The sequence below is a fragment of the Lycorma delicatula genome, chromosome 5 (assembly GCF_047948215.1).
Source record: "Lycorma delicatula isolate Av1 chromosome 5, ASM4794821v1, whole genome shotgun sequence".
In the NCBI taxonomy this organism is placed as follows: domain Eukaryota; kingdom Metazoa; phylum Arthropoda; class Insecta; order Hemiptera; family Fulgoridae; genus Lycorma; species Lycorma delicatula.
The window spans coordinates 158,405,329-158,421,382 of record NC_134459.1 but is presented as its reverse complement, the minus strand read 5'-3'; the positions used below and the strand labels follow the sequence as shown (position 1 = coordinate 158,421,382).

Here is a 16,054-nt window from a genome sequence, read left to right as displayed (position 1 = left end):
TTTAGTTCAATAAATGCATTCAATCTTGTATGCTGAAGAATATTTATAAAATTTTATATTAAAAAAAATATTTTAGAAAATCATACCCCAGAATATTTGTTGAGATTTCTCTGAAATTTTCCAAACAGAATATTTTAAAAAGCTAAAATCTTGTCATGCTTATATCCACTCATGCATTCTGTTTCTATTGGTAATGCATTAGCTGCTCAACTAACACTATAATGTTGTACAAACTAATAACATAAATAATTTGACATTATTGATCCTGCCGAAGGTCAAAGTTAATTTTAGCACTGGTAAGATCCATCAATAAATTTGTGTTGCAATATGTTATACTACCACAGGTGAACGAATGGATGGATACATATTTGTTTAAATAAACAAGTGTGATGCCCAACAAATAAACAATTCTCTTTACATTTTTTTTGTGAGGGATCACTTTATAAATAAATGTTTATTTATTTATGATGAATAAATTACATTAATCATGACTTGATCAGTGTAGCCAGACAGTCAATATTTTGCCAGTTTTTTTTTTTAAAGAAATAAAAATTATACACCCAAAAACAAATGGAGTGGAGAAAAATTTTAAGAAGACTGCTTCTAAAAATATTCATATAGATTAAGCTTAACAAATTTGCTCTAGTAAAATTTTCTCTAAATCTAAAACCCTCTTCAGTAGATGTTAATGTAAGAAAAAGAACTTTTCTGAAACATTAGTTAAGGGTCTAATAATTTAAAAAAAAAAAATTAAGACATTTCTTTATAGCTCTATATGAAGTATATACATTTCTACAAAACTTTTGAAAAATATTTAAACTGAAAGGAGATTTTTAGGAGGTAGGGATTGATTTTTTGAAAAAAAAAATTGTGATTATTTATATATATACATTGCAGCTGATAAATTTACTTAAATAAGTTTAAATAACTCTAAAATGCATTTGAAGAAAATCAAAATTGATTTTTTCACAATATCATCCCACCCTCTTAAGAAATTTTGAAAAAATTATGATCAATGCCTTATATATATAAATATTTGAGCCAAATTTGAAAAAAATCAGTTTGGACAGTCGTCAGATAAAAGGCCAAAAGCAGCATACATATGAACGCATATACATACATAACTTTTTTTTTTTTTAGTCTTGAACTAGAGTTAGAACCTAAAACATAAAAACTTGATACCCCATTTTTGACATAATCCACCATACTTTCTCCTTTAATACAGACAGCTATTCTAGCGATATTTGCTGGGAAAGAAAAATAATTCTGCCCATCAAATAAAGTGTTTTACTTTAGCCGTTCAAATGATAATGATTTTATTTTCTCTTCACAACTCAGAATTTGTACCTAGTTACTGCTATCCCTTTCCAAAGATGATCAGGTTTAGTACCACCTCAGCTTTTGGCTTTTTATGCAGTTTTTGAAAAAAAAAAACTATAGGTAAGGGTATAGGTAATAGGTAAGGGTAATAGGTAATAGGGTATAGGTATAGGTAAGGTATAGGAAAGCCAAGCCACGGCCCAATTCCTTTGACACTTGTTGACGGATTCTTTTAAAAAGATTCCTTGTTTAAAATGAATATAGGTTAAAGAAATAAGAGGGAGTGGAAGGTGACAATAAACCAATGAGGGTCAGCTCATTATGACATTTTTCAGTGGTATTGCATTTATGATTTTAGAGAGAACTGAAAAATTGTTATATTAATTTATTCATTCTAATTCCTAATAAAAAGTACATGGTAGGAGTTTGGGAACTATACGGCAGTTAATTAAAGGAAAATTACCTTCCACAAGATTATGTCCATACATTTAGTCATGAAAAATTAATGGATAACCCCCAAGTTGGCTTCAGAGCCTTTCCTCTTGGTATGAGGAAAATGTTATTGAAGATATGCAAGATGTGAATGTGTAAATTGTGATACATTTGCTTCCCTTGTAGATTATGAGAAAGAGAATATTTCTCAAGGAAAGAGGAATTGATAAGGATGTATATATATATATATATATATATATATATATATAATTTTTATTGAAATCAAACAAGTTGAGGTTTTGATGCAGCAGAAATTAGTTTCAGTATGATATTGGGATGGGTTGTGTTTTGCCCTTTACACGTACTGTAACATCTAATCAGTAAACTATCAGAAATATGAGAACTGTAACTTTACATATTAATATGAAAAGACAAATGTTAGGTCATTAGCAAATGGTGTAATATATCGGAAAACTTATTCCAAGTTGTTATGGAGATTGAGAGAATATCACCTTGAGAGAGTGAGAAATTTGCCTTGGGAACTATGTAGATTAAAACAAACTTAATTGTTTGTATAACAAACAATTACAGGTATATATTAATAAAAGTATGGAATTTATTTACCCTTTTCTCTTATATGGATGCCTTTATGATTTGTTAATTTTTAAAATTACTGACATAATTTTTTACAGCCTGCCATTTTATTGGAACACCATTTGACGTATTCCATTTATATATAGAACAAGTGTTATGATCAATTTCACATTTCCTGTCATTTGAAAGAATATCTTGTGTAAAACTAATGGCAGATCTCAAATTATTAATGTTAATTAATACCATAAGTACAGTGTGAAGTATACTGCACAGTTCAAATCTGACATGAATTAATAACAAAATTGGGGGAACTAATATGTTTATTTATCTACTACTGACTCATGAAACCAAAATTAAAAATATGCAAACAGATTACATCATCTGCATATATGAATTGTACATTTAGTTGTACAATTAAATTTTTGTTTAACTTCTAATTTTTCATAGTTTACGTAATGTACACCTAAATGAAGCTGGATATCAATAGAAATGTAAAAAAACTGTTTTGGCACCCATGTAATAGAAAAAAAACATAAAATTATTTTTTTTTTAAATAATATATATCAAAATAATAATGTATATCTTATTGGTTTCTTATATACATTATTTTTAAATTGTTGAATATAATTTTTTTTTTTTTAAATATATAATGAGTTCGATCATATGCAAAAAAAAGACAATGATAGCTACACTGTAAATAATAATTACACTGATAGCTTGATCTCATTCTGACTCAGGTTTTCAATTACAACTTGCTCTCCAAGTTATGTGAACAGTTACAGGTGCACTGTAATTAATAGAAAGAAGTTAATTGATCATCGTACAATAATAATGAAATATGAATAAGAAAGAGCCACCAGAAGCATTTTGTTATAGAAAATCATAAGAGAACAGGTTAGACAAGTCCTTGTAAAACTGGATTTGTAATTAATAAAATAAAAAATCCAACTGATGGACTTATGAAGTAATTATTCTTGCCTTGCCCATCATATATTAGTAACATTATTCATGGACAAAAATTATGAGAACTTGGAGAGAATCTTTTAAAAAGTTTTTTAAAATTTTTAATTGAAGTATTCATGTGTTTGGATAAAGTTTCATATATTGTTTTTAAGTAATTTTTCTATTACACGTGTACACATATGTATATAAATAATTATTTTCATTGTAGATAAAAGAACTTTAATAGCAGCATCTCCTTGTACTGAAGTTGAGTCTCTTGGTGGACAACCTATCAGAGGACTTCCATTATATACATTAAAAGATGTAGCGAAACATTCTACAAAAGAAACTAGAATTTGGGTGACATATAATCAGGGTGTGTATGATATTACTGATTTTGTTGATGAACACCCTGGTGGTTCAATAATTATGATGGCTGCTGGAGGTGCTCTTGACCCTTTCTGGTTAATATATGGCCTTCATAAGGGAACTGCTATTCTTAAAATGTTGGAGACATATAGAATCGGTTTGTATTTATTATGTTATTATTAAGCTTGCTATATTGATTGGGTAGTAAAAAATGTTTTTACTATACTAAGTGTGAAGCAATGTATATATAACATTATTATTTCATAACTGAAAGTTGTAAATTAATTTGTTGCTTAACAAATTAACAAATTAATTAATTTGTCCCATCTGAGAATTAGAGCTGTATCTTGATTTGATATATAATTATGGTTATGACATTTTACATAAACAGATGTAAAAATCTAAACTGGTTTTTGTTTAAAAAATACTTTAACTACAAACAATTTACAACAGACAGATAGTTGTATTCAAATTACCAAAACCACAGCATGCTGTACAAGCAAATTTGTTACTTTGTTCAGCATTTTGTGGTTGCATATTTAAGACCACTTTAATAGTGGTTTTACTCTCTTACCATCATTTTATTATTTTAAAAACAAATTACAAAATAACTTTTGTGCTTTTAGAAGACCTTTTTTGGTAGGTGCTATTGTGACACTTCTTGTTCAGCGGTGTTACACATTTGGTGTGTGTTTTAGTATATGTCTTATTGACCTGCAATTCTATAATTGGTTTTTCAAAATAGGTTATTGTCAAGTTAGAACTATTTACAATACATATCAAATATAATAAACTGCACAGAAGAATAAGAGCTTCCTTTCACCATAATTTTTACCATAAACTCTGATCAGTCTTGTATTATGTTTTTTCTAAATTTTAAATAAATAAAAAGGGACAGTTTCACTATTATCCCTTTCTACTGAATGTTCTACATTTAAAGGATAGCTGAAGCAAGTCTCCTTTTATTAAGTGAGAAGTTGTTGATATACTTAAGTCACTATACCATATTTTTAATAATTACACTAGTCAACACAAAATTTGTAGGTAATATTTTATACAACTTTTCTCACTGAAATTTGGGTGTTGATTTCAAATATGCTATTGAAATTGTATTAACCACATAAAGGTTTTACATAAATCATACATTTGTAAACGTTTTTTTTATAATAAACTTATTTTCATCAACTACTGGTTATAATTAAGAATGATTTCTCTATTTTTACTTTTAAACAATATGCATAAATGCTTAATAAAAAACAAATAAATATATATAGGTCTGTCCAGAAAGTAATGCCATACATTTTATTGTGAAGTGACAATCATCTGCCGGGGTCGATGGTGGTGTATCTACAACTACTGAGAGAGTGCTTGCTTGCTCAGTTGTCTCCGAGCTCTCGAAGGTGAAGGACAAGGACAGGTGATTTCACAAACCTCTGTTTCGTCTCTTGTACAGCATTCATTGTAGCAAAAATATGTGACCAAGTTTTGTGTGAAACTTGGCAAGTCTGCCGCAGAAACTTTTCCATTGGTTCAACACAGGCCTTCAGGGATGACTGTTTATCACAAAGGCAAGTCTACAAATGGCACAAGACCTTTTTGGAAGGCTGTGAAGAGGTTGACAACAAAGCCCGCACTGGACGCCCATCAACCTTCTCAAACGACAAAAATGTGACTCGTGTGAAAGAACTTTTGCAAACAGATTGTTGAATGACTGTTCTATCATTCATGAGATTGTGATGACAAATTTGCACGTGAGAAAAGTGTGTGTGAAGCTTGGCCCAAGAATTTTGACCAACAACCAAAAATCTGGAAATGTGTAAAAATGATCCTTACATTTTGAGGGGGTGATGAAACATGGATTTCTTAGTACAACCCCGAAACGAAGAGGCAAAGTACCAAGTAGCACACCTCATCATACCCTCATTCCAAAAAGGCTCAAATGAGCAAATCAAAGCTAAAGACCATGCTCATTGTGTTTTTTGACATCAGGGGGAATGTCCACCATCAGTTTGTACCTCCTGGACAACTTTAAATTTTACATAGAAGTCCTTTTTTTCATACTTGTAGACTTGGTGACATTACTTTCCAAACAGACCTTGTATGAATACAATGTATCATGGGAGGTAGAAACATACAAACCTGTCTGTATGATGTCATTATATCAATATCTGTTTATTGATATATCTATTTATTTATTCAGTTTATCTTCACTTCTCTATACTGTGTGTCGTTTCACAGAGATATTAGTGTTTTGCTATTTTTTCATCAATTCTTTATAATATAAAAGTGATTTTTCTCGTTTTTATTATCTCGTGGTAAATTTACAGCTGTATCTCAAAGAAATACTATTTCTGAATTGATAAAAACAGCTTATAAATTTTATTTTGATTTGGGCATTTGGGGATCGAGATAAAATCTGGGTGCCTGTTATTTGCATATCATGCTCAGTAACTCTAACTGAATGGTTGAAGGGTTGAAAGGTTTTGAATGGTTGCCGTTTGCTGTATGATGGTTTGGCATGAACCTAGGACCACTTCACAGACTGCTACTTTTGTGTTAAAAATATATGTGGATTTTCATTCAAAAGTAGCAAGTCCATAAAATATGCAGATGTATTCTCAGCTCTAAAGCCGGTACCACATGGAGAAGAGTTACCTATACCACCATCTATCCAACATTGCTAGAAATGGAGCAGATGATGTAGAGGATGTTGAAGAATTTCTTCGTGTATCTGAATGATGAGCTGAACTTCTGGTTTAGAATGCAACCCTAATGTTTAGTACAAATATTCTAAACATTTGTAAAAACATTTTGTTTTTTCACTTTTTAGCAGAAAAAAGAAAAGTTACTATGTTCAGATCACGAAATAAAACTCTTATGAAAAATTCATAGATGTCGATGGTCTGATGAAAGAGCTTGGAATTCAGCATATTCCTGAAGAATGGCATCTTTTTATTGACTCTTCTAAAGTTGGCATGAAAACAGTTTTATTGCATTAATGGTAACAAACACCCAGCCATCCATTCCTATCACAATCAGTTCGTGCAGTCAACATGAAAGAAATTTATAAAACTATGGCATCAATATTAGAAGCAATAAAATACAAAGAACATATGTGGCAAGTTTGCAGTGATCTGAAAATTGTTTCGTTACTTCTTGGTTTACAAGATGAGTTTACAAAATATTGTCTTCCTTGTCTTTGGGATAGTCATGATACAAAATGTCACTGGGAAGTAAAGAACTAGCCATTGCGGCAGAAAAAAATGCTGGCTGGTGAAGGAAATGTAAAGTATTCATCATTAATTGAGAGTAGTAAAATCATACAGCTGCCACTTCACATAAAACTCGGACTCATGAAAAATTTTGTGAAGGCACTAGACAAAGAAGATCAGTATTTAATAGTTTAAAGATAAGTTCTCCTAAATTGAGTGATGGTAAGCGGAAGGAGGGTAAATTTATCAGTCCATAAATCAAGAAACTGCTCAAAGATTCAACTTTTGACAATGATCTTAGCGAATGTGAAGTAGCTCCATGGAAGTCCTTCAGAGACATTGATGGGTTTTTAGGCTACAGAAAAGATCAAAACTTTTTTTTAAAGCTGTCACAAAACTAGAAATGTTTAGAATATCATTAAAAATTCATTGGCTCAGATAGTGATGAGCAAGAAGAACATTTCATCAGGACATTCTGACCATGGAGCATCGGTACCAAGGAAGATGGGATCCTGGAATGACAAGTTACTATTGTTTAGAAAAACTGATCGAACATCATAAGCAAAAAGATTTGTCAACATATTTTAAAAATTAAAGGTAAGACAATTCCAGTTATTTAAACTTTAAAAACTATTATTTTAATGTCATTTCTAACGATTTAGACTTAAGATTGTTTTAATGTATTTTAATTCATCTGTGTTTGAATACATAAAAATTTAGTTGATTTAGCCAATCTTTGAATGAATATACATATTTTTTTTAAATATTGATCTTACAGTGGTTATGCATTTATTGACAAATAGATTGTATGTCAAAATTGTATGTGTCCAAAAAACATGACCTACTACACAATTTCTGATAACAGTTTTGAATTCAGCACCCCAAAATTAGTTAAATCACTTTGTATGATTCCAGATAGATGAAAAAACTTTTTTTGACTAGTGTTAACTTGAAGAATATTTTTTTCTGCTTTGCTAATTTTTACTAATATCATTTTATAAATTTTTTTTATTATATCACTAAAATATGTCATTAGATTATTTACAACATTTATAATTTTATTTCTATATGTATCTTTTCAAAAGAGTAGTATTAATAGTATCATTATAAATATGTTTATGTACATGTAATATGTTTTTAATATGAATGAATAGATTTGAGGAATGAATTTCTGGGAAGCCATGATTCAGGAAAAAGATGACAAACAGGTTGTAGGATTTAGTCCCATATTTAATGTGATATCTAAAAATTCATTTATTTCTGGAGTATCAGCATCCTTGCAAATATTCCAGACAATTTTTTTTTTGTAGTGGTTTAGACACATTATTTTTTATATGCATGCCTGTTTGTCTCTTTGACAACCCAGTAATAATTTTGTTGGTAAAAAAATAAATTATAGGAAAAGATCGAGGCTGAAAAAGGTATTATTTATTTTTGAAATATATTTTTTTAATAGCAATTGTAGTACAGTTTTTATTCATCTAAAAAAAAGTGATGTTATTCGATAATGTGATGAAGATATTTTTGATATCTTGTTGTTTCTTAAGGCCCTTGCATCTTTATTCGACTATTTAATAATTATTGTAATAAGTCTTTGTTAGTAACATTGGTTTATGTTCCGGGCGATAACATGAAAAGGTTTTTCATCCTCCCCCCCAAAAAAAAAAAGTTGGATCATGTAAATCAAAACAATCTGGTCGAGCTGTTATTTTATTAACTAACATAACAAAGTAATAACAGGTACATTTGTGTGAGCATAGCTTTTGCAATTGAATAGTTTTCATAGCTGCTATATGCAGCCATAAGTCATTTTGTAGACTATGATTTGGGCTTGGCTTGGTTGTAGATCAATAGCTTAAGGGGTCGAAGGCTTTCTATGTGTATCACATGAAAAGAAGTTTAAAGATTTTCTTTTTAGTTGCAAAAATTCTTTTGTAATTGCAAAAAAACATTGTCAATTGAATATTTAATTATGCCTTATGTTGTAGATCAGAGTTCTTTACCATATAGGGTTGAGCTTTTAATTTGGAAAGAATTAAAATTTTAAGCTTCATTTAAGTGCTGGGAAAGTTCAGCAACATCATTATCAACATTTTTTTCTTTTATGTTTCTTTTTATATTTTTCAGTTTCATTTTCACATCTTCTTGCAATCTGATTTTATGGAGAGTTTGTGTTGTTACTTTAAAGTTATATTCTTTAAAGAATAGTAATTTGTTTGTATGTTATTCATTTGTTTGAGTTGTTCAGTTTTCTTCTATATTTACACAAGTTCAATATGCAAAACGATTTATTAGAATCCCTAATATTTTAGAATTTAGTATTTTTAGAATCCCTTAATATGCAAAACCATTTTTTCCAGCTCCTGTAATCTGTTATGAATAGCACGTCTTAGGAAAATAATGAATTCAGAGCAAGTTATATTTAAAATTGGATCCATCTAGAAAATTAAATATTTTTCTCTCTACCATAAGTGAACTCTAAACAGGCTTGGATATGTAAATGTAAAAAATTATAAAAGATGATTACTGTTTTTTGGAACAAAAGTGCTACAGCAAAAGACAATTTTCACAGTTCTAAAAAATAGAGTTAGTGGTCATTCTAATTTTAGATAAGCTGTATTCACTTACCACATGAGCCTAATTTTAATTTTGAAATAAGAAATTTAAAAAAAATTGTAATGACTAATAGTTGAAATACGTATGTAGTGGTTGTCATTGTTTCATAACTGTTATTATTTATTATTACTTTCTTATAAGTACAGACATTTCTGAAGTGATTCCATTTACTAAGTTAACCAACATTTCATGTTTCAATAGCTTAATACTGCGATGCTTTTTTTTTTTGTGATCAATTGTTATTCATTCTGAAAACATATTTTCCCACCTTTCTGCTATCTATAAATATTGTGGATTACTGGAATAGATTTTTTATATGGCTAAGATTCGTTTCGGTTATCACAGTTTGTCTCATAATCTCACGAACATCTGTACAGTATGTTGCAGGAATTTCTGCTTCTGCTGTCTGCTGCTCACTGTAATCCCTTTGAGTGACATCATCATATGAGAAAGCTGATTTCCCTATTATCTGCAGTCTAGTACTTACCAAACTGTCTTTATAAGACAACAAGAATAATATCTTTGTGATAAAGTTTTACAGTTCAGCATGTGTTTTTTCTTACTTTTGACTTAGCTAATACTGCAAAAATGTTAATGACAAAATAACATGACTATAATAATGATGTTTTCTTGGGGGTAGATAAAATTTTTAAAATCAAAAATGAATATGCCCTTTTTGTCAGTTGAGGTTTACTAACAAAGTTCAAAATAGCTAGCTTTTCAGAATAATGTATTTAGTACACATTTGTTCTTGACCATGTGTGCCATAAAGAACACAGTGACCGTATGCCCAGTCTCTATACATAAATATTGTATTGATCTCTAATTTTAGATCTCTAATTTGCAGGTAATTTGTCTCAAAAAGAAGCAAAAGATAATATAAAAGATGTCAACGATCCATACAGTGCAGATCCTAAAAGACATCCAGCACTTATTGTTAATTTAACAAGACCCTTTTGTGCAGAACCACCTTCAACAATACTTACTGAGAGTTTTATTACACCTGCGTAAGTCAACAACTTTGCTTTGGATTATAGTTGTCCCATAAATTGATCAATAGTTTAAAGTTAAATCAATGTGAGTAATCTATAATAAAACACAATCATTTGATTAATTATGTTCATGGAAAAACCACACCTTAAACTAATAAAACTTAATAGCAGTGAAATTCCAGCGGTTAGTTTACAACACAGTTAGAGGAAGACAGGTGAATTTACCTTTACTTGGCAGCAGTCGATTCTGCCAAGCACATATTTTTTGTGTGCCCTAGATGGGAGCTTCTGAGAATGCAGGTAGTCCAAGAAGTGGGTCCCATCTCCCCAGACAGTATCAGAGAGACAAAGCGAAGAAGTGAGACGTCCTGGGCTGTCGTGGCCACGTTTATCAGGGCAGTCGTGAAAAAGAAAACCGAGGAGGAGGCAAGGTTTTATCCATAATTACCAATAAGGTTGACGGTAATAGAAATATGTTGAGTCACACACTGCTATTGAAGTCGTGAAACATCAATGTGTTACTAGTTTTGTGATCACTTTTATATGACTGAGCATTCGAGACGTGTTGTTGGTTCGATTGAGTTATACAAGGGGGCCTACACGTCTCGAAGTAATGCCTCGGGATGATTCTGGGATGCGTAGGGTTACTCCAAAGGGGGGGGGGTGGTTTTAGTCTGTAGTATGTTGATGGTGGTTGGATTAGACCACCAGCAGGAGTCAGACACTTCGTGCGTAAATGCATTTCTATCTCCGTCCACCCCCAAAAAAAAAAAGGTAAATTTACCTCAAATTCTACTTTGATTCAAAGGATATCCACATTAACATTGAATGTAAACAGTTTATGAAAAGCTTTTGAACTAATAAAAGTTTTTAATTATTTCCAGCAGCAGTTCAGAAACTGAAAGAAGTGCCAAGTGATCAATAATATTTAAAATGAAATGAAATTTTCCCAGATGCTTCTTAATGAAGTGAAATATTCTTTAAAGTATACAAATTTTTTTTTAGAGGTCTAAAGCAGACAAAATTGAAACAAGACTTGTACTGATGAATAATTTGTTTTTGGTTAATGTAAAAATGTTTTTAACTTAGACCTCTTTTCAATAAGTTGGCAAGGAATCATTTTGTTCTCTTTATAGAAATTGAGTAAAATTGTACACACCTTATATGCTTTCTTATGTAGAATTGGCCCCTAATTTACATGGTTATTTTCAAAAAAGATTTAACTGCATAATTTAAAGGTTGCCTGTAACAGTCTTTCCTCCTAAACAAAAAAACTATTTTCTTTTTAAAAAGAAAAAAACTATGTATGGACACACACTTGATGGAAAAGTTACTCCCCATTTCAAAGTATTTAATACTGTAAATGAATACTAGAGGAAAGCATATAGCATAAGGTTCTGTTTAAAATTAGATTTGGACAGACAATTGAACAGGATTTGTCACCATCTTTAAATTTATATTGATGCAAAATTGACTTCACATAAGATCAAAAAGTTTCTTTATGGATAGAATTCAAGAACTAATTTAGAGCTTGATAGATTGCATAGAAGTTGAATCAGATTGATTATTGAAAAATCACCACAATTTTATTTTTTTACTAGGTGGTGTTAGACTACTGTATTTTCAGCAGTTATACTTTAGATGCATGGCTCATGCATTGGGATTGTTAATCCCAAGCCTGATATTGTTGCTCAGTTGGCTATCAAGTTACATCATATAGGAGCATAATCATAGGCAGTACCGAATTGTCTTTATTGAAAGGATTTTCCCAGCGCTTTTGAGGTGTGGAGTATGTGTCATTGTATGTTCATGAATATTAACAACCATTTTAAAAAATAGCTTACATATTTTTTAGACCTAGTCTGAAAATAATGTTGTTATACCACTATTCAACAGCAGTTGTTATATATACAATAGAATAGAAAATTGCTACCTTAATATGTCTTTACTGTATATCTCTCCTTTTATGTAGAAACTGAAGAAATGTTTCCAAAAAAGATCATCCTTTGTAAATTTTATCAGTAACCTTAGCTCTTAAAAACTTAATTATAAATCATATTAGTTCTGAAATTAACAAAATTTGTATTTATTCTTTAAAGATAGCTTATTTACTTATGGTTACAGTTTAAAGTTGTGTAATGTGAACTTTTAAAAATATATATTTCATTTCTTAAAATTATATTTTAGGGAATTATTTTATGTGCGCAATCATTTACCAGTACCTGAAGTAGATCCAGCAGAATATAATTTGACAATTGGTGGTATAGGAGTTAAATCTACAGAAATGTCTTTAAATGACATTAAACAATTTCCAAAACATACTATTACTGCAACTCTACAGTGTGCTGGCAACAGACGAATGGAAATGGCTAAGGTATACAGTGATCTAAATTGGTGAATAATATTTTATTCTTAACCATATCCTGAGTACTGATTTAAAAAAAAATATATTTTGTACATAATTTTTCATATTTATAAATAGAATGATGTTGAGAATATAATGAGTTTACATTTTTCAAAAATGTAAAAAGCAAAGACTTAAAAATTACTCTTATAAAGTCATTCATCTTTTTCAGCAACTTCTTCTAAACTGGCCGTTTCTGATTTTGTACATAAAAATGATCCCCATTTAGCAAATGCTCTTACTGTAACATTTGTTATTATTAAATCTCTTCAAAACAACAATGCATTAGTTTTTTGGTGGCATTTAAACACAGTTCATTTGTAAAATGACAAAAACCAATAAATAATAAATGATTGACTTTTGTTTGTACTGCTTATTGCTATTTAAAATTACACTTTTATTTCTATAACATTTTCATGAATATCATTATGAATGAAATTTTTTTAAGACTGTCAGTATTTAATAATAACAGCAAATTGAAATATTTTCTCATTTGGCTTCTAAAAAGTGAAAGTATTCTGGTAAAACAAAATCTCTTAAACAATGCGTTTTGATGTGAATCTCTTTAATGCCCCACCAATGCGAAGGCCACTCATCATGACATTCTTATCGGTATACTATTACATAAACAAACAAAAACAAAACCATAAAAGTCTTAAACAATAAATAAATAAATAAAAACAATAACTGAATTCTTAAACAAGACTGTTTAAAACAAGGATCTGCATTCAAGACTATTATTACCTATTCATAAAAAAGTGTGTCCAACATGCAACGTATAAAACTAAAAACAACAAAACAAAAATGAACTAAGTAACCATAAAATAACAGCACATGCAAAGAAAAAGGAAAAACCCAAGAAATATCCTATATTTCCTCAGCAATCCTATCATGCACCACACACATAAGGAAGCTCTCCATGATCGCCCATTTGGCCCGGTGCTTCCAATTCTATCTGAGATCAAATTCCAACCCTATAATATAAAGCTAGCAAATGGTCTCTCTACACAGAACATTGTATTTCACACATTCATAGAACACATGGTAAGCAGTATCCAACTGTCCACACTGTGGACACATACCTGAGTCCACCAGACTGAATCTCCACAGTCTATCCCAGAAAGCACCATGCCCACAGCCAGATTTAGCATGAAGTGATTTTAATCAGTTTCTATGTCTTTTCTGATCAACTTTTAATGATATGATTGTGCCAAAAGAGCAGTGGAAAATGTGTTGATTTCAGAAAGAATTTGGTTTTGTGGTAGATGCAAAAATTGATATACCATTATGACAAATGCCTCTTTTAATGGCAAAAAGATATAGGCTGATGAGAAATAAATCATTTTCTTCATCACTTTAGTACCTGCATTTCAAATTTACTTCAAATTTTTCTTTCTCAAGTTGCCTTTTGTAATAATTTACTGTTTTTATTGTATTTATTATGTAGGAATGTAAAAAGTTTTGTTATTTTAACAGGTGAAACCAATGAAAGGATTGTCATGGAGTGTTGGTGCTATGGGTTGTGCTACATTTTCAGGTGCAAAATTACGTGATGTGCTTATCTCATTAGGTTATGATGAATGTAATACCAAAGCAAAACATGTACAGGTGTGTTATCTTTATTTTTGTGTACATGAGGTATAATAAAAAAATAGAGGATGTACTTATTCATCCATATTGATATTGTCCCCTTCAAAGTAGTTCCCAGCATTTCTTCTGATAATCAAAACATTTGTGGAAAGTATTTTTTGGTATAGACTTAATTGTGAATTTTTTAAGACTGATTTGCTTAGTCTTGGAACAAACTAATTTTTCTTTTATTTATGCAGTGCTGTTGATAAAATGCAATGTCTCACTGGTGTAGACATTACAGCATCTTTCTTGTTGTAAATACTATCATGCTTAATGTTGAACTTTTACATATTTATTGTTTTGTGGTAAAAAAAAAAACATCTTATTACAGTCTGGCATGCAATTTTCACTGGAAAATGAGTCTGGTGTCTTCCTGAGGTGGTAAAAATATTATTTTTAGAATCATTAGCTAAGAGCTGTAACTGTGAAGATGGTAGTAGAAATATGTAAAATTATTAAAAAAAATAAGTCTGGCTACTGACATTGACTGGGAAAATGGTCTGGTAGTCCTTTAATGTCATCTGCTAGAGCACGCTGGCAGACAGCCCTACCCAAGAGCAGTCATTGTTTGCAATTACTATGTAACAGGTTATACAAAAATTAACTTATTAGACTGAAATTTGCAAAAATAATAGTGTAAATATATCAAATTCTAAAAAAATGTGTGGCTGCTGGTATTGATCGGATAATCTGTCCAGTAACATCATTAATGTTGTCGACCAGAGCGTGCTGACAGCCTGCCGTCTGCATATCTTTGCTTATTACTTAACACTTTTTTCAAAATTTATTAAGTTAGGTAATTTAAGAACAAAAACATTTAACAAAATTTAAAAATTAAATATTTTGATTAAAAAATTTAATTTAATTAGAAATTGCAAAATTTTTTAAATTAAAAAAATTTTTTTTTATAGTTGATTTAATTAAAAATTGCATTTAATTTGTAATAGTGTTGCAAATTATTAGTTATTGTGTATATTATTATTATTATTACTTCTGCAATTTTTCCATTTATTTGCAATATCTGCAAACAGATATTTATTAAGAAAGTTTTCACAGTTGTTTTTCCCATAAAATTTTACAAGATCATGTTTCATATGTCCACCTTGCTATTTAAAGAAAAAAAAGTTTTATTCAATGCGGTAGATCCAAGATGGTGTACAAAAATTTCAAACACAGCATGAAGTAGTAATTTTTTAACAATTAAATCTACAATTGTTTCTAGCTCCTAGTATCCCTCAGTTTTTAAATATGAACCCATTTCATCTTTAATATCACTTCATATTATAAATATGAATAAAATTAAAAAAAGAGTAAAATTAATAAAAAGATTTGTATAAAAATGTCAAAGAGATTTAAACAAATCATAAAAGTATGAATTAGTGTTTACAAAGAATTACAAATTGATTAAATTAAAATAAAAATATTTAATATATACTTAAATATTAGCTAAATGAAGAATGATATAATTGCTTAATTGTATAAAAAAGGAACCAACTTTTTTGAAGTTTGAAATGTATTGTCCTCTACTCATTAAGAATAGT

General features: G+C 29.8%; 1 protein-coding gene across 1 annotated transcript in view; it reads left to right on the top strand.

Annotated features, from left to right (window-relative positions):
- The window catches only part of shop (sulfite oxidase), a 62,699-nt gene that overhangs the window by 33,114 nt on the left and 13,531 nt on the right, over positions 1-16,054 (top strand). The window contains exons 3-6 of the mRNA XM_075367396.1: positions 3,518-3,814; positions 10,333-10,492; positions 12,665-12,851; positions 14,358-14,489. Of these exons, the coding sequence (XP_075223511.1) occupies positions 3,518-3,814; positions 10,333-10,492; positions 12,665-12,851; positions 14,358-14,489 (776 nt within the window). The remainder of the gene's footprint in view (positions 1-3,517; positions 3,815-10,332; positions 10,493-12,664; positions 12,852-14,357; positions 14,490-16,054) is intronic.